This window comes from Lolium perenne, chromosome 6 (genome assembly GCF_019359855.2).
Source record: "Lolium perenne isolate Kyuss_39 chromosome 6, Kyuss_2.0, whole genome shotgun sequence".
Taxonomy (NCBI): Eukaryota; Viridiplantae; Streptophyta; class Magnoliopsida; order Poales; family Poaceae; genus Lolium; species Lolium perenne.
In genome coordinates this window covers 24,897,797-24,924,322 of record NC_067249.2, presented here as the reverse complement: position 1 = coordinate 24,924,322, position 26,526 = coordinate 24,897,797, and the positions used below count along the sequence as shown (strand labels likewise).

At 44.9% G+C, this 26,526-nt stretch overlaps 3 protein-coding genes across 3 annotated transcripts; 2 read left to right on the top strand and 1 right to left on the bottom strand.

Moving 5' to 3' along the window:
* Positions 1-3,142: 3,142 nt before the first annotated feature.
* LOC139832318 (polygalacturonase-2-like) lies at positions 3,143-19,387 on the top strand. Its single transcript, XM_071822052.1, has 2 exons — positions 3,143-3,257; positions 18,855-19,387. Exons 1-2 carry the CDS (start codon positions 3,143-3,145, stop codon positions 19,385-19,387), a joined length of 648 nt encoding a protein of 215 aa, XP_071678153.1.
* Positions 19,388-19,989: 602 nt separating this feature from the next.
* Positions 19,990-21,559, bottom strand: LOC127308569 (BTB/POZ and MATH domain-containing protein 3-like). Its single transcript, XM_071821217.1, has 2 exons — positions 21,083-21,559; positions 19,990-20,929 (listed from the first exon to the last, which is right to left on the bottom strand). Exons 1-2 carry the CDS (start codon positions 21,557-21,559, stop codon positions 20,147-20,149), a joined length of 1,260 nt encoding a protein of 419 aa, XP_071677318.1. The 3' UTR covers positions 19,990-20,146.
* A 2,796-nt stretch (positions 21,560-24,355) lies between these two features.
* On the top strand, positions 24,356-24,991 carry LOC127310666 (polygalacturonase-like). Its single transcript, XM_051341317.2, has one exon. The coding sequence runs from the start codon at positions 24,356-24,358 to the stop codon at positions 24,989-24,991; it is 636 nt and encodes a 211-aa protein (XP_051197277.2).
* Positions 24,992-26,526: the final 1,535 nt, after the last annotated feature.

The following is a 26,526-nucleotide window of genomic DNA, read 5'->3' as shown; positions in this document are numbered from 1 at the left end:
TGAGCATGATCACACAATCCCATTGCTGCCAGGCTCCAAACCACCAAACATTAGGCCTTACAGAATGTCTCACAGCCAAAAAACTACTGTGGAAAAAATCATCCAGGAAATGCTTCAGAACAGAGAGATCAGGTTGAGCTCCAGCCCATATTCCTCACCTATCTTGCTAGTGAAAAAGAAGGATAAATCCTGGAGATTATGCACTGACTTCAGGGGCCTGAATGAGCAAACTATCAAGAACAAATTTCCTATACCTGTCATTGAAGATTTATTGGATGAATTGCATGGGGCACAGTTATTCTCTAAGTTTGATTTGCGCTCTGGATATCACCAGATAAGAATGAATGAGGCAGATATTCTTAAAATGGCATTCTCCACTCATTTGGGGCACTATGAATATTTGGTAATGCCCTTTGGACTATGCAATGCCCCAGCTACCTTCCAACAGCTAATGAACACCATCTTTGCACCATATCTAAGGAAATTTGTGTTGGTTTTCTTTGATGATGTACTGGTTTATAGCAAAAATGTGGAAGAGCACAAGAAACACTTGGAAATTGTGATGCAAACATTTCAAGACAACCAGCTAAAGGCTAAACTATCCAAGTGCAGATTTGAACAGCCCCAGGTGGAATATTTGGGACACATCATCTCTGGCAAAGGAGTGGCAACTGATCCTTCTAAGATCCAAGACATAATGGATTGGAAAACACCACAAACTATTAAGCAATTGAGAGGATTCTTGGGGCTGACTGGATACTACAGGAGATTTATACCACACTATGCTCTCATCTGCCAACCCCTTCACAAGGCCTTGAAGAAAAATTCTTTTGCATGGGAGGAAGAACAGCAACTAGCTTTTGACAAACTCAAACATGTCATGTCTCAACCTCCTTTGCTGGCTTTACCAAATTTCTCCATGCCTTTCACTTTGGAAACTGATGCTTGTGATACTGGCTTAGGAGCTGTCCTCATGCAACAAGCACGCCCTTTGGCATATTTCAGTCGTGCTCTGGGTCCAAAAAATCCAGCTCTGTCTGTCTATGAAAAGGAGGCACTGGCTATCATGGAAACCTTGAAGAAATGGAGGCACTATTTTCTGGGCAACAAGCTTATTATCAGAACAGATCAGTGCAGCCTCAAATACATTACCAGTCAACGGCTGCTGGAGGGAATTCAGCACAAACTGATGCTCAAACTACTGGAATTTGATTATTCCATCCAATACAAAAAGGGGTCAGAAAATACTGCTGCAGATGCCCTTTCCAGGAAAAACCAACCTCCAGAACCAGTTGGGCAACAAGAAAACTGCCAAGCTTTAGCTATAGCAGTCCCTTCCTGGACACATGACATTACTGCTTCCTATTGTAAGGATGAAGTGGCCTCCAAACTCCTTCAAGAGGTAACAATTGCTCCAACCAGCCATGCTAATTACTCTGTTCAATCTGGCATCCTTAGATACAAAGGAAGAGTATACATTGGCATAACTACTGACCTGAAGAAGAGAGTGTTTGATTCTTTCCACTCTTCCATATTTGGAGGGCATTCTGGAGCACGAGTGACCTATCACAAACTCAAACACAGCTTTTACTGGCCCAAGATGAAACAGTATGTAGCAGAGCAAATTGCAGTCTGCCCTGTGTGTCAAATCTCAAAAACAGAAAAGGTCCAGTACCCTGGCTTATTGGAACCTCTGAATATTCCCCAGAAGAAGTGGTCTGAGGTGAGTTTGGACTTTGTAGAAGGATTACCTATGTCAAAAGGGAAGAATGTGATATTGGTGGTAGTGGACAGACTCACTAAATATGCCCACTTTCTTCCTCTGTCTCACCCTTATGCAGTCCAAACAGTGGCTGACATCTTCATCAACAACATCATTAAGCTACATGGTCCTCCAACAGTGATTACTTCTGACAGAGACACCATATTCCTGAGCAAGCTATGGAAGGAAATATTTGCTGCATTAAAAATCTCTCTGCATTTCTCTACTGCTTATCACCCTGAATCTGATGGACAAACTGAGAGAGTCAATCAATGTTTGGAGCAGTACCTCAGATGCATGGTCTTTCAGCAGCCCAAGAAATGGATTGACTATCTCCCAGCAGCTGAATTCTGGTACAACTGTAGTTATCATACTGCAATCAAGATGTCACCTTTTGAGGCATTGTATGAGTACGCTCCTCCCCTCCTGACTGAACTGCCTGCACCTTCATCTATGACACCTGCTGCTCAAACAACCTTACTGGACAAAGAAAAAATGCTGCAGACTCTGCAACATAACCTGGCTCAAGCTCAAAAGTCTATGAAGAAGTATGCTGACTTGCATAGAACACCAAGGTCTTTTGATCTGGGGGATATGGTCTACTTAAAGATGATGCCACAGAGAGAAACAGCACTGGGAGCAGGCAACCCTTTGAAGCTGGCTTCCAAGTGGTATGGACCCTACAAGGTGATACAGCTGGTGGGAAACAGAGCTTACAAGTTACAGTTACCAGAAGGCACATTACTACATGATGTTTTCCATGTCAGCCAACTCAAAAAGCATCTTGGCCCAAATGCTATTCCTTCCAAGAATTTGCCTTTGGTAACACCAGAAGGTAAGGTAAAGTATTGTCCTGTGGCTCTGTTGCAGCGACGCCAAGTCCCTCGCTCTGCTGGTGATTATGATGTGGCGGTGCCTCAATGGCTCATCCAATGGGAAGGAATGACAGCTGATGAAGCCACTTGGGAAGACGCCGACTTCATCGCCAAGACATTCCCTGAATTCAAGCCCTGGGGTCTTGTCTCAAGGGGGGAGCATTGTCAGGACAGTGACCTGTTGAGGTGTTACTCCTTCAGTTATCGGGCGGCTCATGGAGATTCCGACAAGATCCAACGGACCTGAGTGGTCATGTTTAATTCATGTTTTTCCCGCCTTAATTGTCATTAGCAGTTTGTAAGCAAGTTTAACCTAAACTAAGCGTGACCCTGTCCTGGTATATAAAGGGCAGGGGTGGGTGGCTGGGAGGCACGCTATGAAATATGAAACCCTATTTTTCCTGTTTATCGTCTTCCTTCCTCCGTCGATGAGCGCCGCCGGAGCGTCTCACTCCTCTCCCGTGCCCAAAACCAAGTCAGCGAGAACCGTCTCCTGACAGAGGGGATGGAGGAGGTGATAGGGAAGAGCGGCGACGGTGGCGGCGGCGGCATTCGATCTGGGTTTCGTTGGGTAGGGGAGGGTATCGAGGGACAGAGATCAGGCACCGATGAACAGTCCTGTAACATGCACTTTAGGCCGTTGGATCGAAAATGGATTGACAAGATTAACTACTGTAGCGATGCACTGTAGATGATCATGTAGAAGATGTACTGTAGCGATGCAATGTAGATTTGCCCTGCACTGTAGATTGTCCATGTAGCGTCTACTGTTCATGTTCATCTGGCCATCCATTTTCAATCCAACGATCAGAACATGGTCGCATGTCACAGCACTGTTCATCGGTGGCATGTCACCTGATCTCTGTCCGGTATCGAGTTGGGTGTGGCGGGAGGTGGAAGGGAATGGAGAAATGATGGGATAAAGTAGGGTTTGGGTCTAAATTATTTTCTTCAGCGCGGGGAGCGCATCGACCGTCCACATTACATCGGACGCAAATATATATATATATTCCAGTTATTTTTCTATTTCACACAAATATGATCCACACATATTCCTGTTATATAGTTTCAGTTCGCTTAAAATACCTCCATCTGAAACCAAACTATCAATATATCCTTTGTGACCCACTAAAGGAAAAAAAAATTGACGTATGTTGACGGCCTTGATCCTACGCCGACGGCTTTTCTCGGGGTTGTCGGCATAGGTATCGAGGAAGGGAGTGGAGAAGTGTGGTCGTTGGCGTAGATGGACCTAGCCGTTGATACGTCTCAAACGTATCTATAATTTCTTATGTTCCATGCTACTTTTATGATGATACTCACATGTTTTATACACATTATATGTCATTATTATACATTTTCCGGCACTAACCTATTAACGAGATGCCGAAGAGCCAGTTGTTGTTTTCTGCTGTTTTTGGTTTCAGAAATCCTAGTAAGGAAATATTCTCGGAATTGGACGAAATCAAAGCCCAGGGTCCTATTTTTGCACGAAGCTTCCAGAAGACCGAGGGGGAAAGGAAGTGGGGCCACGAGGCGCCGCCACAACAGGGCGGCGCGGCCTGGGCCTTGGCCGCGCGGCCCTGGCGTGTGGGGCCCTCGTGTGGCCCCCCGCGTTGCCCTTCCGCCTACTTAAAGACTCCGTCGCGAAACCCCCAGTACCGAGAGCCACGATACGGAAAACCTTACTGAGACGCCACCGCCGCCAATCCCATCTCGGGGGATTCAGGAGATCGCCTCCGGCACCCTGCCGGAGAGGGGATTCATCTCCCGGAGGACTCTACACCGCCATGGTCGCCTCCGGATTGATGAGTGAGTAGTTCACCCCCGGACTATGGGTCCATAGCAGTAGCTAGATGGTTGTCTTCTCCTCATGTGCTTCATTATCGGATCTTGTGAGCTGCCTAACATGATCAAGATCATCTATCTGTAATGCTATATGTTGTGTTTGTTGGGATCCGATGGATAGAGAATACTATGTTATGTTGATTATCAATCTATTACCTATGTGTTGTTTATGATCTTGCATGCTCTCCGTTGTTAGTAGAGGCTCTGGCCAAGTTTTTGCTAGTAACTCCAAGAGGGAGTATTTATGCTCGATAGTGGGTTCATGCCTCCATTAAATCTGGAACAGTGACAGAAAGTTCTAAGGTTGTGGATGTGCTGTTGCCACTAGGGATAAAACATTGATGCTATGTTCGAGGATATAGTTATTGATTACATTACGCACCATACTTAATGCAATTGTCTGTTGCTTGCAACTTAATACCGGAAGTGGTTCGGATGATAACCTGAAAGTGGACTTTTTAGGCATAGATGCATGCTGGATAGCGGTCTATGTACTTTGTCGTAATGCCCAATTGAATCTCACAATACTCATCATGTCATGTATGTGCATTGTCATGCCCTCTCTATTTGTCAATTGCCCTACTGTAATTTGTTCACCCAACATGCTATTTATCTTATGGGAGAGACACCTCTAGTGAACTGTGGACCCCAGTCCATTCTTTTACATCGAATACAATCTACTGCAATACTTGTTTTATCGTTCTCTGCAAACAATCATCTTCCACACTATACATCTAATCCTTTGTTACAGCAAGCCGGTGAGATTGACAACCTCACTGTTTTGTTGGGACAAAGTACTTTGGTTGTGTTGTGCAGGTTCCACGTTGGCGCCGGAATCCCTGGTGTTGCGCCGCACTACATCTCGCCGCCATCAACCTTCAACGTGCTTCTTGACTCCTACTGGTTCGATAAACCTTGGTTTCTTACTGAGGGAAAACTTGCTGCTGTACAACATCATACCTTCCTCCTGGGGTTCCCAATGGACGTGTGCTTTACCGTCACAAGGAAGCTACTTTCTGGGGCCGTTGCAATCCAATTCCCACGTCAGCAGCTCGTTTTCTGGCGCCGTTGCCGGGGAGATCAAGACACGCTGCAAGGGAAGTCTTCACAATCCAATCTCTTTACTTTGTTTTTGTCTTGCTTTATTTTATTTACTACTTTGTTTGCTGCACTAAATCAAAACACAAAAAAAATTAGTTGCTAGTTTTACTTTATTTATTATCTTGTTTGCTATATCATAAACACAATAAAAATTAGTTACTTGTATTTTACTTTTGTTACCATGTCTAGTTCTGCACTTGTTACTTCTTCACCTGAAGAATTAGTCTTCACTTTTAAACAAGGGGGTGAGGAGAGTTTTAAAGATGCTTGGTCCAGAATTTTTACTTCTTATCGTAAAACTGAACCACAAATGACTCTAAGTTTACTCCTTAGTAACTTTTATTTTGGGCTTATGATTCGCTATAGATATGCTTTGGATGCTTTAGTGGGAGGAGATTTCCTTTATTGCAATGGGGATCAAGCTTTTAATGCCATAAAGAAGTTGGTTGCATCACATGATTCAGCTAATAACTTTGATTCAACCCTTATTATCATTTATAATAGATTAAACACTCTTGAGACAAGTGCATCTTGCTTGAATAAAAATTATAGATATGTTCGTAACCGTCTTGATCAAGTTTTAGTGAACTCTGAACCTTCATTATGGGATCCTACTATTAAAATTGTTATCGGTGACCAAACTCTTCATGCCAATTGTAATATTATGTCTGAATTTTGCCTTATGCCTAAGAGTATTCATAAATCTTTGAAACTTTGGGATTTCGTCGAAGGGGGAAAAGGAATAACTCTTATTGATAACTCTGTTATAAACCCTAAGGGAATAGCTGCAGGTGTGCATACAACCATTCTTGGAAGAACAATATCCATTGATTATCTTGTTATTGAATGTGTAGGAACAGGACAAATCACACTTGGAAGATCCCTGCTGAAACTATTGGGAGCAGTCATAGATATGGGAGAAGGCACCATGAAATTCACCTCTACACCAGGGGGAAGACATATATTCCCTAAAGCAAAGGGTAAGAAAAAGAACAAGAAAGGTAAGGGCAAAGCCCAAGATAAGGTTGATACACCATCTCTTGATAACACTTGATACACACTTTCTGCGCCTAGCTGAAAGGCGTTAAAGAAAAGCGCTTATGGGAGACAACCCATGTTTTTACTACAGTACTTTTGTTTTATATTTGAGTCTTGGGAGTTGTTTACTACTGTAGCAACCTCTCCTTATCTTAGTTTTATTGCATTGTTGTGCCAAGTAAAGTCTCTAATAGAAAGAAGATACTAGATTTGGATTACTGCGCAGAAACAGTTTTCTTTGCTGTCACGAATCTGGGTAAAATTATCTGTAGGTAGCTCAGAAAATTATGCCAATTTACGTGAGTGATCCTCAGACATGTACGCAACTTTCATTAGTTTTAAGTTTTCTCATCTGAGCAAGTCTGGTGCCTGTTAAAAATTCGTCTTTACGAACTGTTCTGTTTTGACAGATTCTGCCTTTTATTTTGCATTGCCTGTTTTGCTATGTTAAATGGATTTCTTTGTTCCATTGACTTTCAGTAGCTTTGTGCAATATCCAGAAGTATAAAGAATGATTGTGTCACCTCTGAATATGTGAATTTTGATTATGCACTAACCCTCTAATGAGTTTGTTTCGAGTTTGGTGTGGAGAAAGTTTTCAAGGATCAAGAGAGGAGGATGATATACACTATGATCAAGGAGAGTGAAAGCTCTAAGCTTGGGGATGCCCCGGTGGTTCACCCCTGCATATATCAAGAAGACTCAAGCGTCTAAGCTTGGGGATGCCCAAGGCATCCCCTTCTTCATCGACAACATTATCAGGTTCCTCCCCTGAAACTATATTTTTATTCCATCACATCTTATGTACTTTGCTTGGAGCGTCTGTTTGTTTTTGTTTTTGTTTTGTTTGAATAAAGTTGGATCCTAGCATTCATTGTGTGGGAGAGAGACACGCTCCGCTGTTGCATATGGACAAATATGTCCTTAGGCTTTACTCATAGTATTCATGGCGAAAGTTTCTTCTTCGTTAAATTGTTATATGGTTGGAATCGGAAAATGATATATGTGGTAATTGGTATAATATCTTGAATAATGTGACACTTGGCAATTGTTGTGCTCATGTTTAAGCTCTTGCATCATATACTTTGCACTTATTAATGAAGAAATACATAGAGCATGCTAAAATCTGATTTGCATGTTTGGTCTCTCTAAGGTCTAGATAATTTCTAGTATTGAGTTTGAACAACAAGGAAGACGGTATAGAGTCTTATAATGTTTACAATATGTCTTTTATGTGAGTTTTGCTGAACCAGTTCATCCTTGTGTTTGTTTCAAATAACCTTGCTAGCCTAAACCTTGTATCGAGAGGGAATACTTCTCATGCATCCAAAATCCTTGAGCCAACCACTATGCCATTTGTGTCCACCATACCTACCTACCACATGGTATTTCTCCGCCATTCCAAAGTACATTGCTTGAGTGCTACCTTTAAAATTTCCATTCTTTACCTTTACAATATATAGCTCATGGGACAAATAGCTTAAAAACTATTGTGGTATTGAATATGTACTTATGCACTTTATCTCTTATTAAGTTGCTTGTTGAGCGATAACCATGTTCCTGGGGACGCCATCAACTATTTCTTTGTTGAATATCATGTGAGTTGCTATGCATGTCCGTCTTGTCTGAAGTAAGAGCGATCTACCACTTTATGGTTAGAGCATGCATATTGTTAGAGAAGAACATTGGGCTGCTAACTAAAGCCATGAATCATGGTGGAAGTTTCAGTTTTGGACATATATCCTCAATCTCATATGAGAACACTAATTGTTGCTACATGCTTATGCATTAAAGAGGAGTCCATTATCTGTTGTCCATGTTGTCCCGGTATGGATGTCTAAGTTGAGAATAATCAAAAGCGAGGAATCCAAAATGCGAGCTTTCTCCTTACACCTTTGTACAGACGGCATGGAGGTACCCCATTGTGACACTTGGTTAAAACATGTGTATTGCGATGATCCGGTAGTCCAAGCTAATTAGGACAAGGTGCGGGCACTATTAGTATACTATGCATGAGGCTTGCAACTTGTAAGATATAATTTACATAATACATGTGCTTTATTACTACCGTTGACAAAATTGTTTCTTGTTTTCAAAACCAAAGCTCTAGCACAAATATAGCAATCAATGCTTCCCTCTGCGAAGGATCATTCTTTTACTTTTATTGTTGAGTCAGTTCACCTATCTCTCTCCACCTCAAGAAGCAAACACTTGTGTGAACTGTGCATTGATTCCTACATACTTGCATATTGCACTTGTTATATTACTTTACATTGACATTATCCATGAGATATACATGTTACAAGTTGAAAGCAACCGCTGAAACTTCATCTTCCTTTGTGTTGCTTCAATACCTCTACTTTAGATTATTGCTTTATGAGTTAACTCTTATGCAAGACTTATTGATGCTTGTCTTTAAGTACTATTCATGAAAAGTCTTTGCTTTATGATTCAGTTGTTTACTCATGTCATTTACCATTGTTTTGATCGCTGCATTCATTACATGTGCTTACAATAGTATTGATCAAGATTATGTTGGTAGCATTGTCACTTAAGAAATTATCTTTGTTATCGTTTACCTACTCGGGACGAGTAGGAACTAAGCTTGGGGATGCTTGATACGTCTCAAACGTATCTATAATTTCTTATGTTCCATGCTACTTTTATGATGATACTCACATGTTTTATACACATTATATGTCATTATTATACATTTTCCGGCACTAACCTATTAACGAGATGCCGAAGAGCCATTCTTTGTTTTCACTGTTTTTGGTTTCAGAAATCCTAGTAAGGAAATAGTCTCGGAATTGGACGAAATCAAAGCCCAGGGTCCTATTTTTGCACGAAGCTTCCAGAAGACCGAGGGGGAAAGGAAGTGGGGCCACGAGGCGCCGCCACAACAGGGCGGCGCGGCCTGGGCCTTGGCCGCGCGGCCCTGGCGTGTGGGGCCCTCGTGTGGCCCCCCGCGTTGCCCTTCCGCCTACTTAAAGCCTCCGTCGCGAAACCCCCAGTACCGAGAGCCACGATACGAAAAACCTTACTGAGACGCCGCCGCCGCCAATCCCATCTCGGGGGATTCAGGAGATCGCCTCCGGCACCCTGCCGGAGAGGGGATTCATCTCCCGGAGGACTCTACACCGCCATGGTCGCCTCCGGATTGATGAGTGAGTAGTTCACCCCCGGACTATGGGTCCATAGCAGTAGCTAGATGGTTGTCTTCTCCTCATGTGCTTCATTATCGAATCTTGTGAGCTGCCTAACATGATCAAGATCATCTATCTGTAATGCTATATGTTGTGTTTGTTGGGATCCGATGGATAGAGAATACTATGTTATGTTGATTATCAATCTATTACCTATGTGTTGTTTATGATCTTGCATGCTCTCCGTTGTTAGTAGAGGCTCTGGCCAAGTTTTTGCTAGTAACTCCAAGAGGGAGTATTTATGCTCGATAGTGGGTTCATGCCTCCATTAAATCTGGGACAGTGACATAAAGTTCTAAGGTTGTGAATGTGCTGTTGCCACTAGGGATAAAACATTGATGCTATGTTCGAGGATATAGTTATTGATTACATTACGCACCATACTTAATGCAATTGTCTGTTGCTTGCAACTTAATACCGGAAGGGGTTCGGATGATAACCTGAAAGTGGACTTTTTAGGCATAGATGCATGCTGGATAGCGGTCTATGTACTTTGTCGTAATGCCCAATTGAATCTCACAATACTCATCATGTCATGTATGTGCATTGTCATGCCCTCTCTATTTGTCAATTGCCCAACTGTAGTTTGTTCACCCAACATGCTATTTATCTTATGGGAGAGACACCTCTAGTGAACTGTGGACCCCGGTCCATTCTTTTATATCGAATACAATCTACTGCAATACTTGTTTTATCGTTCTCTGCAAACAATCATCTTCCACACTATACATCTAATCCTTTGTTACAGCAAGCCGGTGAGATTGACAACCTCACTGTTTCGTTGGGACAAAGTACTTTGGTTGTGTTGTGCAGGTTCCACGTTGGCGCCGGAATCCCTGGTGTTGCGCCGCACTACATCTCGCCGCCATCAACCTTCAACGTGCTTCTTGACTCCTACTGGTTCGATAAACCTTGGTTTCTTACTGAGGGAAAACTTGCTGCTGTACAACATCATACCTTCCTCTTGGGGTTCCCAACGGACGTGTGCTTTACCGTCACAAGGAAGCTACTTTCTGGGGCCGTTGCAATCCAACTCCCACGTCAGCAGCTCGTTTTCTGGCGCCGTTGCCGGGGAGATCAAGACACGCTGCAAGGGGAGTCTTCACAATCCAATCTCTTTACTTTGTTTTTGTCTAGCTTTATTTTATTTACTACTTTGTTTGCTGCACTAAATCAAAACACAAAAAAAATTAGTTGCTAGTTTTACTTTATTTATTATCTTGTTTGCTATATCATAAACACACAAAAAATTAGTTACTTGTATTTTACTTTTGTTACCATGTCTAGTTCTGCACTTGTTACTTCTTCACCTGAAGAATTAGTCTTCACTTTTAAACAAGGGGGTGAGGAGAGTTTTAAAGATGCTTGGTCCAGAATTTTTACTTCTTATCGTAAAACTGAACCACAAATGACTCTAAGTTTACTCCTTAGTAACTTTTATTTTGGGCTTATGATTCGCTATAGATATGCTTTGGATGCTTTAGTGGGAGGAGATTTCCTTCATTGTAATGGGGATCAAGCTTTTAATGCCATAAAGAAGTTGGTTGCATCACATGATTCAGCTAATAACTTTGATTCAGCCCTTATTAGCATTTATAATAGATTAAACACTCTTGAGACAAGTGCATCTTGCTTGAATAAAAATTATAGATATGTTCGTAACCGTCTTGATCAAGTTTTAGTGAACTCTGAACCTTCATTATGGGATCCTACTATTAAAATTGTTATCGGTGACCAAACTCTTCATGCCAATTGTTATATTATGTCTGAATTTTGCCTTATGCCTAAGAGTATTCATAAATCTTTGAAACTTTGGGATTTCGTCGAAGGGGGAAAAGAAATAACTCTTATTGATAACTCTGTTATAAACCCTAAGGGAATAGCTGCAGGTGTGCATATAACCATTCTTGGAAGAACAATTTCCATTGATTATCTTGTTATTGAATGTGTAGGAACAGGACAAATCACACTTGGAAGATCCCTGCTGAAACTATTGGGAGCAGTCATAGATATGGGAGAAGGCACCATGAAATTCACCTCTACACCAGGGGGAAGACATATATTCCCTAAAGCAAAGGGTAAGAAAAAGAACAAGAAAGGTAAGGGCAAAGCCCAAGATAAGGTTGATACACCATCTCTTGATAACACTTGATACACACTTTCTGCGCCTAGCTGAAAGGCGTTAAAGAAAAGCGCTTATGGGAGACAACCCATGTTTTTAATACAGTACTTCTGTTTTATATTTGAGTCTTGGGAGTTGTTTACTACTGTAGCAACCTCTCCTTATCTTAGTTTTATTGCATTGTTGTGCCAAGTAAAGTGTCTAATAGAAAGAAGATACTAGATTTGGATTACTGCGCAGAAACAGTTTTCTTTGCTGTCACGAATCTGGGTAAAATTATCTGTAGGTAACTCAGAAAATTATGCCAATTTACGTGAGTGATCCTCAGATATGTACGCAACTTTCATTAGTTTTAAGTTTTCTCATCTGAGCAAGTCTGGTGCCTGTTAAAAATTCGTCTTTACGAACTGTTTTGTTTTGACAGATTCTGCCTTTTATTTTGCATTGCCTGTTTTGCTATGTTAGATGGATTTCTTTGTTCCATTGACTTTCAGTAGCTTTGTGCAATGTCCAGAAGTATAAAGAATGATTGTGTCACCTCTGAATATGTGAATTTTGATTATGCACTAACCCTCTAATGAGTTTGTTTCGAGTTTGGTGTGGAGAAAGTTTTCAAGGATCAAGAGAGGAGGATGATATACACTATGATCAAGGAGAGTGAAAGCTCTAAGCTTGGGGATGCCCCGGTGGTTCACCCCTGCATATATCAAGAAGACTCAAGCGTCTAAGCTTGGGGATGCCCAAGGCATCCCCTTCTTCATCGACAACATTATCAGGTTCCTCCCCTGAAACTATATTTTTATTCCATCACATCTTATGTACTTTGCTTAGAGCGTCTGTTTGTTTTTGTTTTTGTTTTGTTTGAATAAAGTTGGATCCTAGCATTCATTGTGTGGGAGAGAGACACGCTCCGCTGTTGCATATGGACAAATATGTCCTTAGGCTTTACTCATAGTATTCATGGCGAAAGTTTCTTCTTCGTTAAATTGTTATATGGTTGGAATCGGAAAATGATATATGTGGTAATTGGTATAATATCTTGAATAATGTGACACTTGGCAATTGTTGTGCTCATGTTTAAGCTCTTGCATCATATACTTTGCACTTATTAATGAAGAAATACATAGAGCATGCTAAAATCTGATTTGCATGTTTGGTCTCTCTAAGGTCTAGATAATTTCTAGTATTGAGTTTGAACAACAAGGAAGACGGTATAGAGTCTTATAATGTTTACAATATGTCTTTTATGTGAGTTTTGCTGTACCAGTTCATCCTTGTATTTGTTTCAAATAACCTTGCTAGCCTAAACCTTGTATCGAGAGGGAATACTTCTCATGCATCCAAAATCCTTGAGCCAACCACTATGCCATTTGTGTCCACCATACCTACCTACCACATGGTATTTCTCCGCCATTCCAAAGTACATTGCTTGAGTGCTACCTTTAAAATTTCCATTCTTTACCTTTACAATATATAGCTCATGGGACAAATAGCTTAAAAACTATTGTGGTATTGAATATGTACTTATGCACTTTATCTCTTATTAAGTTGCTTGTTGAGCGATAACCATGTTCCTGGGGACGCCATCAACTATTTCTTTGTTGAATATCATGTGAGTTGCTATGCATGTCCGTCTTGTCTGAAGTAAGAGCGATCTACCACTTTATGGTTAGAGCATGCATATTGTTAGAGAAGAACATTGGGCCGCTAACTAAAGCCATGAATCATGGTGGAAGTTTCAGTTTTGGACATATATCCTCAATCTCATATGAGAACACTAATTGTTGCTACATGCTTATGCATTAAAGAGGAGTCCATTATCTGTTGTCCATGTTGTCCCGGTATGGATGTCTAGTTGAGAATAATCAAAAGCGAGGAATCCAAAATGCGAGCTTTCTCCTTAGACCTTTGTACAGGTGGCATGGAGGTACCCCATTGTGACACTTGGTTAAAACATGTGTATTGCGATGATCCGGTAGTCCAAGCTAATTAGGACAAGGTGCGGGCACTATTAGTATACTATGCATGAGGCTTGCAACTTGTAAGATATAATTTACATAATACATGTGCTTTATTACTACCGTTGACAAAATTGTTTCTTGTTTTCAAAACCAAAGCTCTAGCACAAATATAGCAATCAATGCTTCCCTCTGCGAAGGATCATTCTTTTACTTTTATTGTTGAGTCAATTCACCTATCTCTCTCCACCTCAAGAAGCAAACACTTGTGTGAACTGTGCATTGATTCCTACATACTTGCATATTGCACTTGTTATATTACTTTACATTGACATTATCCATGAGATATACATGTTACAAGTTGAAAGCAACCGCTGAAACTTCATCTTCCTTTGTGTTGCTTCAATACCTCTACTTTAGATTATTGCTTTATGAGTTAACTCTTATGCAAGACTTATTGATGCTTGTCTTTAAGTACTATTCATGAAAAGTCTTTGCTTTATGATTCAGTTGTTTACTCATGTCATTTACCATTGTTTTGATCGCTGCATTCATTACATGTGCTTACAATAGTATTGATCAAGATTATGTTGGTAGCATTGTCACTTAAGAAATTATCTTTGTTATCGTTTACCTACTCGGGACGAGTAGGAACTAAGCTTGGGGATGCTTGATACGTCTCAAACGTATCTATAATTTCTTATGTTCCATGCTATTTTTATGATGATACTCACATGTTTTATACACATTATATGTCATTATTATACATTTTCCGGCACTAACCTATTAACGAGATGCCGAAGAGCCAGTTGCTGTTTTCTGCTGTTTTTGGTTTCAGAAATCCTAGTAAGGAAATATTCTCGGAATTGGACGAAATCAAAGCCCAGGGTCCTATTTTTGCACGAAGCTTCCAGAAGACCGAGGGGGAAAGGAAGTGGGGCCACGAGGCGCCGCCACAACAGGGCGGCGCGGCCTGGGCCTTGGCCGCGCGGCCCTGGCGTGTGGGGCCCTCGTGTGACCCCCCGCGTTGCCCTTCCGCCTACTTAAAGCCTCCGTCGCGAAACCCCCAGTACCGAGAGCCACGATACGGAAAACCTTACTGAGACGCCGCCGCCGCCAATCCCATCTCGGGGGATTCAGGAGATCGCCTCCGGCACCCTGCCGGAGAGGGGATTCATCTCCCGGAGGACTCTAGACCGCCATGGTCGCCTCCGGATTGATGAGTGAGTAGTTCACCCCCGGACTATGGGTCCATAGCAGTAGCTAGATGGTTGTCTTCTCCTCATGTGCTTCATTATCGGATCTTGTGAGCTGCCTAACATGATCAAGATCATCTATCTGTAATGCTATATGTTGTGTTTGTTGGGATCCGATGGATAGAGAATACTATGTTATGTTGATTATCAATATATTACCTATGTGTTGTTTATGATCTTGCATGCTCTCCGTTGTTAGTAGAGGCTCTGGCCAAGTTTTTGCTAGTAACTCCAAGAGGGAGTATTTATGCTCGATAGTGGGTTCATGCCTCCATTAAATCTGGGACAGTGACATAAAGTTCTAAGGTTGTGAATGTGCTGTTGCCACTAGGGATAAAACATTGATGCTATGTTCGAGGATATAGTTATTGATTACATTACGCACCATACTTAATGCAATTGTCTGTTGCTTGCAACTTAATACCGGAAGGGGTTCGGATGATAACCTGAAAGTGGACTTTTTAGGCATAGATGCATGCTGGATAGCGGTCTATGTACTTTGTCGTAATGCCCAATTGAATCTCACAATACTCATCATGTCATGTATGTGCATTGTCATGCCCTCTCTATTTGTCAATTGCTCAACTGTAATTTGTTCACCCAACATGCTATTTATCTTATGGGAGAGACACCTCTAGTGAACTGTGGACCCCGGTCCATTCTTTTACATCGAATACAATCTACTGCAATACTTGTTTTATTATTCTCTGCAAACAATCATCTTCCACACTATACATCTAATCCTTTGTTACAGCAAGCCGGTGAGATTGACAACCTCACTGTTTCGTTGGGACAAAGTACTTTGGTTGTGTTGTGCAGGTTCCACGTTGGCGCCGGAATCCCTGGTGTTGCGCCACACTACATCTCGCCGCCATCAACCTTCAACGTGCTTCTTGACTCCTACTGGTTCGATAAACCTTGGTTTCTTACTGAGGGAAAACTTGCTGCTGTACAACATCATGCCTTCCTCTTAGGGTTCCCAACGGACGTGTGCTTTACCGTCACAAGGAAGCTACTTTCTGGGGCCGTTGCAATCCAACTCCCACGTCAGCAGCCGTCAGCGTACAGCCGCCCATCGGCGTTGGCTAAGTATGCCCTTTGGCATACAACGGGCCATCGTTGTAGCCGGCCATCCTGACGGACTACAGGACGGGAGCAGGTCGATGCCGTTAGCATAGTTTTTTTTGTCGAGTTGATCATGCTTATGTTCTTATTTACTTATTTCCCAAGATATTTGGAATATAGTTATATTATTTAAATATATAAATTTGAGGGATGCCGATCAACGGTATCCACACCCCGACAAGCCGACATGCATAAAATATTGGCTCCGTTCAGCAACTATGCGGTGGTTAAGGCCATGACCTAGCTCATTTTGATTGAAAGCCATATAACTTTAGTTTTGTGAAGGGTTTTTCGGAAAAACTATTGTAGTCCATGTATGTCGATGTTCCTCGCAACTAGGTCACATAAAATGATGTTGCATGTTGGTCTTTCCATTTTTTGATTCTTTTTGAATTAATTGCCGCTAAATTTTGGTTTCACATGAAATGATAGAGCATGAATCTCGCACCGCGGGGTCCCCGGGTGTGACCGGCTTCACACACATGCGCTTATGGGACTTAGGAAGGTTCTTGGAGGAACTCCCTCTTGGAATGAACCGGAGGGAATCTTGAGAGTACATAGGTTGATCCTTGTTACCACATGTGCCTATGACCTAACCAAGGTCAAATAAATGCATAAGTCCAGTCAAAGTTGTAGTCCGAGGAGTCAACGGATTAGGATTTCTCTGGATCCTACTCCTCGTAGGGTGGGAATTACCTAAAATCTTGTGTGTATTCACATGGTGTATACACCAGTGTGGTGGTATGTTGCTATATCTAATATTGAACCCCGGGGTGTGATTCGCTTCACACACATGCAATGGCGACAAGTAGAAATGTTTTGGACGTATAGGAGGAACTCCCTCGTGGGGGGGGGGGGGGGACCGGAGGGAATCTTGAGAGCATATGAGATGATCCTTGTTCCATATGACCATGGTGTGGTTTCTATGGAGGTTCAAAGTCCGTCGGCATAGTTTTTGGCGTCAACTGACGATAGATCAACACCGACGACCACGCATAGGCATCGCCGTTGACCGTACACCGACGTTCATCCCGTGCGACGATGGCTAGAGGAGAGGCGTCGACAACGCTATGTAGATGGCTGTCGTCGGCGTAGCGCCGACAGGAGCCAGCCATTGGCGTAGACGGCGAGTCCTGTGAGCCCTAGTCACCATGGGGTGGTGGTAGTAGCGACTTTCATGTGTTTGCGTGATGGTCTTGAAGCCTCTCAAAGTCGTTGACGTCTATGATTCCAGCTCAGATCGGCGAGCCGCTCCCCTTTAGTGAGATGTCTAGAGCTTCTAGTTTTGCTTGGGACCATGGTGTAGGCCCCATATTTTCTGGGCAGACATGAGCCAACACGGTGTGTATGGCATCCAGTTACGCAGAGCACGGGGTAGATGAGCCCAATTGCATGGTCGTACGAGTAGGCCGGGAACACATCGTCGATGTTGGTCACATCAAAACCATGACTCTTGCGCGTGTCGAGGACCACATGGTGGACGCCGGTGGATATGTGTCGACACGCTGATCTTGAGCAACATATGTTGTGTCGTCAGGGATGTTGGGAGAGGCAGACGATGGTCCATATGGTTTCAGTCCGCCTGATCTTGAGGCACGTTGCAAAATCGGCGAGTAGTGCGGTCCAAGTTGGCTCACCGGTTTAGTCAGGTTGGAATCAGACCATGCACAGGTTTTGGAGAACGAGAGAATGTCCAGCGAGACTGGCGTGAGAGACGTACGCGTGGTGCTTTGTGAAGTCATTATTTGCTCAAATTATGTGATGTGAAAAAAAGAGGAAAAGGTGTGAGATGGAATTTTGGAGCACTCGTATCTAAATTGACCTTTGGTATTATTATTATAATTAATAAGTACCACTTAATTTTGTTGGTAAAGGAATTCCCCTGCTTATTTTCCGGCTCATGGATCCAGCTGTTTTTCCACATTAATTCGCGACGGATGGGGATTTGTTTCATTTTTGGTTGGCTCTTTCCGATCGAGCGCTTCATGCAGTACGTCGACTTGTCTTTTTTTATATTTTTCTGCCGGTGATGTTAAATTTCCGATGGATTCGCTCCACTGAATTAACCAAGTGCCAGGCTGGCTGGCGTACGTGACGCGAGGAAAGGAAGGAAAGGGGATCGATCGAGAAAATAAAGGAGGCGAGGCGCTGTTTAATTACTAACTAATTCTTTTGGTTGAAAATAAAGCACGCACGCGCAGGAAGAGATCGATATGGTTTGTCCAGCTGAATCGATCGGTCGATGGATCGGTTTGGCGCACTTGGTCACGCTCGCGTTGACCGCGTCCTCCAGCTGCTCCAGGAGGCGAAACGCCGTTTTACCCGCTCCGAGGCTGCAGAAGCGAACGTAACATCATCGCGCCGTTGGGGAGGAGGAGTTATTGTAGTATTTATTTGATTTTATTTGCTATTTTCACAAGAATTATTGGAGTAGGAGCATATGAGCTCGGGAGCAGACAGAAAAACCAATGATGTATTTATATGTTCTTGTTTCCCCACGGATTAATTAATTTATATGATGAAGTGTTGAGATTGCTGTAACTTGTCCATGATCAACTACCAGGCATCGGCAGCCTCGGCCAGGGCGGCTCCTACGCCGCCGTCGAGGGCGTCTCCCTCGACAACGCTCGCATCGCCCGCGCCCAGAACGGCGTGCGGATCAAGACGTGGCAGGGCGGCGCGGGCTACGTCCGGAACGTCCGGTTCTCCAACGTGCTCGTCGACGACGTCGACCACCCCATCATCATCGACCAGTTCTACTGCGACCAGAGGACGCCGTGCGCGAACCAGAGCACGAACGTGCAGGTGAGCAACGTGGTGTACCGGAACATCACCGGCACGTCGAGGCGGGCGGAGGCGATCAAGTTCGCGTGCAGCGACGCCGTGCCCTGCAGCGACATCGTGCTCAGCAACATCAACTTGTTACGGGAGGACGGCTCCGAGGTGCAGACAGTGTGCAACTGCGCCATGGGGTACGACTATGAGCCCGTTCGCCCTGCCGCGGACTGCCTCAGAAACAGCGAGTGCGACGGCGGCGGGGACAAGAAGGTCGGCGGCGAGGAGCCAAAGGCCCTGCCGCTACACACCGAACTCTGAAAACCATACGATGGTGCCGATGCAACGTTCCAAACATGCCCTTTTGACCAAGTTTGTAAGTACTATAATTAACTAGGATTTATATTTATTTTTATCGTCCCTTGTACCCGTTGATAGATTAATCAGAATATGATGTTTGATTTTACATGTGTCCGTGTGTGTGGTGACTGGCGAGAAAAATACTTTGCCTTTTTACTTCTATAAAAACCTTATAACTATTTCGTGTTGCATGCTCAAATCTTTTCAATCTGATAAGTGTGGAGACAACAGGGTCAGGCCATCAGGGTATACTCACCTGAACATATTACTGATCAAAGTATTCAGCTTGGCCTCTTTTTCTAGAAATCATAGGTCGTCTTCTAGATTTGTGTACGATGTTCGTAGCACTATTCACCCTCAATTGGATCCTACTTGTAAGCTGCAGGCTACTTATAGGGTTGCAGTTGATGGCACGCATGAACCCAACACATACTTTTTCAGCTCAACATATGAACACAGAGACATGCAAGCATGACAAATGAAATGAAAGCAAAACGAAGAACATATAGATAATAGTTTAGATTACTGCATCTGAAGCATCTAGGACAGATGGATATCGAATAGTAGCTGGGAGGTACTAGACAGGACGATCGACACACAAACATAAACATGACCCTCTTATACCTAGGAATGGATAGTAGTACTACGATTTTTCTGATGACCCGTCGAAATCTATAAGGGAAAATATATATGAAGTAGAACCTAGGTTTCTCGAGTGATTTAGGAAGCAGAATACTTGGAGAAGAGCTCCTTCAGGTCGGACGGGCTGGTGGTCCTGATGATCTCGTCCAGGCAACCAGCGGTGAATACCTTGTGCACGGTGGTGCGGGATTTGATTAACTCCATGCAGACATCCTTCAACCAGCGGCATCCCCTCCGCTCAGCCACCACAATAATGTTTGCCACACTGGCCATGGTTAGTAAACAACGACTGGCCAATTTCTCTTCACAGATTACCTTGAGCTTTTGGAGATCATATCGGACCGCAGCTTCAAGCAAATTGAGCATCTCTTTTTCATATCTATCACAATCAGTGTAGTCTTCTTCTTCTTCTTCTTCTTCTTCTTCTTCTTCTTCTTCTTCTTCTTCTTCTTCTTCTTCTTCTTCTTCTTCTTCTTCTTCTTCTTCTTCTTCTTCTTCTTCTTTATTCTTCTCTCCTTTCTCTTCTTCTGCTCCATTGTTCTCAGTGTTCTCCCCTTCTGCTCCATTGTCCGCAGTGTTGTCTACTTCCTCTTTATCTCCTTCATTCTCCTCCAGTGGGATGAACCATGCAACTGCATCGGTGTAGATGAAGGTAAGCAACGTACTAAAGACATTTGCTTCGATGTCATTTATCTTGAGGACACTTGGCGCAGTAGCGCCCTCATCCATGGCCCCGAATAGCTGTGCCTTGAAGACCGTAGATCGGGCTGCAAGCACAATCCGGTGCGCCGCGAACTTGTAGCCACCAACCTCAAACGTAATGTCAGCGCCATCCTTTTCGAAGAGAAGGTTGCTGAAATAATGGCTTTGCATGTCACATGGCGGCAATTGGTCCAACACAGGAGCCGTGGTACTGGTACCGGCGGCCTGCTGCTCAGTGTTGTTTTTTCCTTTTTTGCAGGGATGCTCCTCAGTCTCAGAGTTGTTATCCTCCTTGATGACAACAATGTCGCATCTGATGACGAAGCTATCGTTCTTCAGGTGTCTTAATCTTTCCAGGGCCTCGTTTCGTATGAACCTTGTGTAGCCCATTTCACAACAAGCGGTGTTAATCTTTTGAGTTCGGATGATCGCTGGCACCTGCGACTCAGGCTCATCAATGAAACTGAACTCACACTGAACCTTGACGCCCTGGCTGACACCTTCGTGTCCTCCCACATCGTCATCATGCACAAGCATAAGCGACATAAACTTCCCAGTGACATCGTCCTCATACCGACCATTTGGGTAGTAGTCGACAATCCAGCGATGGCCACCAACCAGGAAAGGACGAGACGAGATGCAGCTCCCGTTTGGTGTTGTGCCTTTGGTATTGGAGTATCCTTGGACCACGAGCAAGTGGTACCCGCTGTCCACGCCAGCGTCGAAGGGCGACGAGGTGAGGTCGCACAACTTACCATCGACGATGAGGGACATGCCAGCGAAAGCCATGTCCAACGAGCCTCGAGTGGTAGAGCTGCGAGAAACATCACGATATGCGTGAGAATCAACTAGGTTGGGGCGCAGTTCGTACATGATGATGCATGTACTAGGAAAAGAATGATCTGAGAAATTAAATCTGAAGGCAGGACGAAACATATCTTCTCATGCATACTTACCGAGGATCGCTGGAGCGGCCGGACAGCCGCCGTGGGAGAAGATGAAACTAATCTATGTTTAGAGAGAAGAGGTTTAGGCTGCGGTGACCAACGTTAACTGGTATATAGGCTCAAGGCCTGGCTTGCCGGCGGGGTTGTTTGGCATGTACAGGATAGATACAAATATTGTTACAGATAAGCTGCGTTCCCTATATATAATCCAGGTTAACCGCCTAACAAACAAACAAACTCTATATAGACGGGTCCTGATAATCGGCCTTTCTGAAAACTGATAGCTAATCCTCCGTAGCCAAACAACCACTACGTAGGGTACATGCATGTACAGGGTAGATACTAATATTGTTACAGGTAAGCTGCCTATGCTAAGTGCATCTTTAACGGAGCGACGCAAATCAGATGTCTAAATTGTTCGCGAGTGTCCGTTTGCGTCGCCTGACGGACACGAAAATGATCGTTTTCGTCCGTGCGTCCGTTGGCACCTAGGGTGCCTCTAGCGGCCCGACGCATTTACGCGTCGGCATGAAAATAAGATGGTATTCCTCTAGGCATTGTCCCTTGACATCCTGTACCGACGCTGGAACATTTGTTACTTAAACACCGGATCGGTGAGGTGGAAGTAGTCCGCGTGGAGCCGGAGGTGGCCTTCCACTCTGTTGCGCAGCAGGTTTTTTGAGCGGCCCTTCATAGAGTCCCGGTGCACCGGCATTTGGCTTGAACTGTACTCGTGGAGCATGAAGGCCGCAACAGTAGCCATTGTCTGCGTCGATTGACCGGACTCCTCGTCGGAAGAGGTGTCAACGATCTCGGCGCGGAACTTGTCCAGCATCTGCCACATATCCATCTGCGTTGGTAGGAACTGCGGATCAATAGCCACACACAATAGAGCGGAAAACACGAGCAAGAAACCTACCGGCGCAATTGACCAAACATGTCGTGGGCGGCGAGGCCGAGCGGTGCAACCGGCAAAGTTTGCCCCCCCAAACAGGCGACAGGTGCGCGCCGGAGACTACCCCGACTGAGATCCTGTTCTCCGGCGCGGCGAGGACCGAGCGCACTGCATATACTGCGGTGCGGCAGTGGTGCGGCGGCGGGTGGGGTTGGGGTGGTAGCGTCGCACTAGGGCAGCAAAGAAGGGAAAAAAGAAGCAAATCCAAGCGGTTGATTTTGCTGTCCCTGACGTGCGGGACCGGGTAAGAAAAGGTGCTTCGACCGCGCAGCGTCCACGGAGACGCAAACCTAGCGCATATTTGGTCCAGATTTGCGTCGCCGAGGACGCCGGTCACTTTAGTCGTCCCGCTGGTGCAGGGCCTAGACGCATTTTCGATCGGCGCGGACACAAACGGTCGCTCAGCGTCCGTTTGTATCACCCCGTTGGAGATGCCCTAACAACTACAGCTAACCAACTACAGGTAGTTAGCTGTAGTTGTTATCATAGGCAGCTTACCCTATCTGTATGTACATGTAGTTAGGCTACTAACAACTCTGGCGCATGCCTGATCCGTGTGATAACAGGTGAAATATTTTCGGGCTCCTGGTCCCCCCCGCGGGCGATTACAGGGGCGACCAAATCCTACACCTCCCAGCCCCCTCCTCCTCCACTCCCCACCACTGTTGGCGGGAGCCGCCGGGCAAAGCCCAGACGGAGCCGGTGGCAGGGGCCTGTCCTCTACTCGGCGCAAGGTCCTCCTAGGTGGGGCTGGTGAGCAAGCAACGGTGCACGGTGGTTCCCTCGGTGGCAGTGTTTCTTGCGACACATCGGAGGTGGCGGCTCTGCTCACCCTTGTTCTAATTGTTACTCCACCGCTCAATCAAAGCTTCTAGGTCCCTCTAGGACCATCCCCTGTTCAAAAAGAAAAAAAAAAGTCTCTGGGTGAACCTTGTCCGTCCGATGAATAAGATAAGATGATCAGCGGGAACCCCCGACAAATGGCGTGGAACAGTAACAAGCCGCAGGTGAATTCTATTCCCGCTATGCCATTTGGCATTGTGTTACGTAGGAGAATGACACTGCTAGTACTATGTTTCTATGAGAAGAAACTCATCTTTCTCTGTTGCTCCCTGCAATCATTTGGCCGGCTCTTGAGAGGATTGCAAGTGAAGCGGGAGACGCTACCGAGGGGAGGCGCGTGATTGCAAAGAATCTTACCGTAGAGCTATATCACCGATCGTCAATCATGAAATGTTGGTGCGATGCGGCTAGGTGGCCAGGAGGCAGGAGCATCACCGTGTGTCACTCTTGATTAATGTGAGCCTCTTTGGTTAACAAGATTCTAGATAACCTAGGATGACACTAGCATGTTGTCTTAATCCTACACTACACCATACCAAAAACCACATAAAACTCCACTATGTCTATATCACTATATGAGGCAAGCAAGGAGATTTTTTTCATATAAAAGAAGGAGCCTACGGCGGAAAAAGGATCACCGAACTATGAATTTAAAACAAATTGTGAATCAACGAGGGATGCATGGATGAATACCGGGTAGAGTCCACCCTTTCTGGGCTTTTTTTTTCTGTCTTTGCTTCGAAAGTGAAAGAATGATTAAGCATGACGTAAGCTACCAACGTTAATGTAAAGACAATCCAAAAAGGCCCCCTAATCCTCTGCAAAAGGGTCCATGGTTTCATGGATGGATCCATCGACTCGTGCTCCGGCGTGCGTGTCCGCGGCCTCCACATCCAGAACGTGCAGCAGATGCACATGACGGTGTCGCGGTCGAGCGCCGTGCGGCTGGACAAGCTGGCCATCACGGCGCCGGGGGACAGCCCGAACACGGACGGCATCCACGTCGCGGAGTCCACTGCCGTGACCATCACGAGCTGCCGCATCGGCACCGGCGATGACTGCATCTCCATCTCCAACGCCAGCTTCGCCGTCAAGATGCGGGGCATCGTGTGCGACCCGGGCCATGACATCAGCATCGGCAGCCTCGGCCAGGGCGGCTCCTACGCCGCCGTCGAGGGCGTCTCCCTCGACAACGCCCGCATCGCCCGCGCCCAGAACGGCGTCCGGATCAAGACGTGGCAGGGCGGCGCCGGGTACGTCCGGAACGTCCGGTTCTCCAACGTGCTCATCGACGACGTCGACCACCCCATCATCATCGACCAGTTCTACTGCGACCAGAAGACGCCGTGCGCGAACCGGAGCACGAACGTGCAGGTCAGCAACGTGGTGTACCGGAACATCACCGGCACGTCGAGGCGTGATACGTCCAAAACGTATCTACTTTCCCGAACACTTTTGCTGTTGTTTTGCCTCTAATTTGTGTACTTTGGATGCAACTAACGCGGACTAACGCTGTTTTCAGCAGAACTGTTCTGGTGTCTCGTTTTTGTGCAGAAATCCAACTTTCGGGAAAAACCTCGGAATTTATGCAGAAGGCCCTATTTTCCCAGAATACTGACGGAGCCAGAAGGACAAATCAAGTGGAGGCCCGAGGGCCCCACACCATAAGGCGGCGCGGCCTAGGGGGGCCCGCGCGGCCCTATGGTGTGGCCCCCTCGGCCGGCCTCCGACGCCCTCTTTCGGACTACATATTGCCTTCGACCTAAAAACGCACGGAGAGAGGTCGAAGTCGCCAGAAACCCTCCAGAACGCCGCCACATCGCGAAACTCCATCTCGGGAGCCAGAAGTCTCCGTTCTGGCACTCCGCCGGGACGGGCAATTGGAGGAGATCATCGCCATCATCACCACCGACGCCTCTCCATCGACCAGCCATGTTTCCCCCATCCATGTGTGAGTAATTCCCCCGCTGTAGGCTGAAGGGGATGGTATGGATTGGATGAGATTGGTCATGTAATAGTCATAAGATTGTTAGGGCATAGTGCCTAGTATCCGTAGATGTTACTTTTATGATATTGTTGCAACTTGTTATGCTTAATGCTTGTCAGTAGGGCCCGAGTGCCATGATCTCAGATCTGAACATGTTATTGATTCATGAAGATATTCGTTGTTTATGATCTTACCTGTAAGTTGTATACACATGTCGCTGTCCGGAACCAATGGCCCCGAAGTGACAGAAATTGGGACAACCGGAGGGGATGGTAGTGATGTGAGGATCACATGTGTTCACGGAGTGTTAATGCTTTGCTCCGGTACTCTATTAAAAGGAGTACCTTAATATCCAGTAGTTTCCCTTGAGGCCCGGCTGCCACCGGCTGGTAGGACAAAAGATGTTGTGCAAGTTTCTCATTGCGAGCACGTACGACTATATATGGAACACATGCCTATTGATTGATTATTACTTGGATACCGTTTTATTATTATCTGCAAATGCCCCTGCTTTGACTGTTACATGAGTTTCTCTCATCCATGCAACGCCCGTTAATCCGTCCTTGTGCCTACAGTATTTTAATCCCGCTGTTTACTATAATCACTACTGCTGTCTTTGTTACTCTGCTGCTGTTATTTCGCTACTGCTACTGCTATAAAACTGTTACTACTGATAAACTCTTGCGAGCAAGTCTGTTTCCAGGTGCAGCTGAATTGACAACTCCGCTGTTAAGCCTTTCAAGTATTCTTTGTCTCCCCTTGTGTCGAATCAATAAATTGGGTTTTACTTCCCGCGAAGACTGTTGCGATCCCCTATACTTGTGGGTCATCAAGACTATTTTCTGGCGCCATTGCCGGGGAGCATAGCTTTATTTGGAAGTTCACTTGGATTGATATTGTTCACTGCAAATTCTCCATCATGGGTAAACCTCGCGATACTAAGGTCGCCATATTACCATCCACTACAAGAAAAGGTACAACTCTGAGTACCTCTGCTGCTCTTGATTCACCATCTGTGATAAGT

Excerpts from the sequence above, each read along its gene's own strand:
- LOC139832318 (XM_071822052.1), top strand. The coding sequence starts at position 3,143 with ATGGAGGAGGTGATAGGGAAGAGCGGCGACGGTGGCGGCGGCGGCATT. Across the intron at positions 3,258-18,854 it reads AGGCACCGATGAACAGTCCT|GCATCGGCAGCCTCGGCCAG; the intron begins GTAACATGCACT and ends ATCAACTACCAG.
- LOC127308569 (XM_071821217.1), bottom strand. The coding sequence starts at position 21,559 with ATGGCTTTCGCTGGCATGTCCCTCATCGTCGATGGTAAGTTGTGCGAC. Across the intron at positions 20,930-21,082 it reads ACGATAGCTTCGTCATCAGA|TATTTCAGCAACCTTCTCTT; the intron begins TGCGACATTGTT and ends ATGCAAAGCCAT.
- LOC127310666 (XM_051341317.2), top strand. The coding sequence starts at position 24,356 with ATGGATGGATCCATCGACTCGTGCTCCGGCGTGCGTGTCCGCGGCCTC.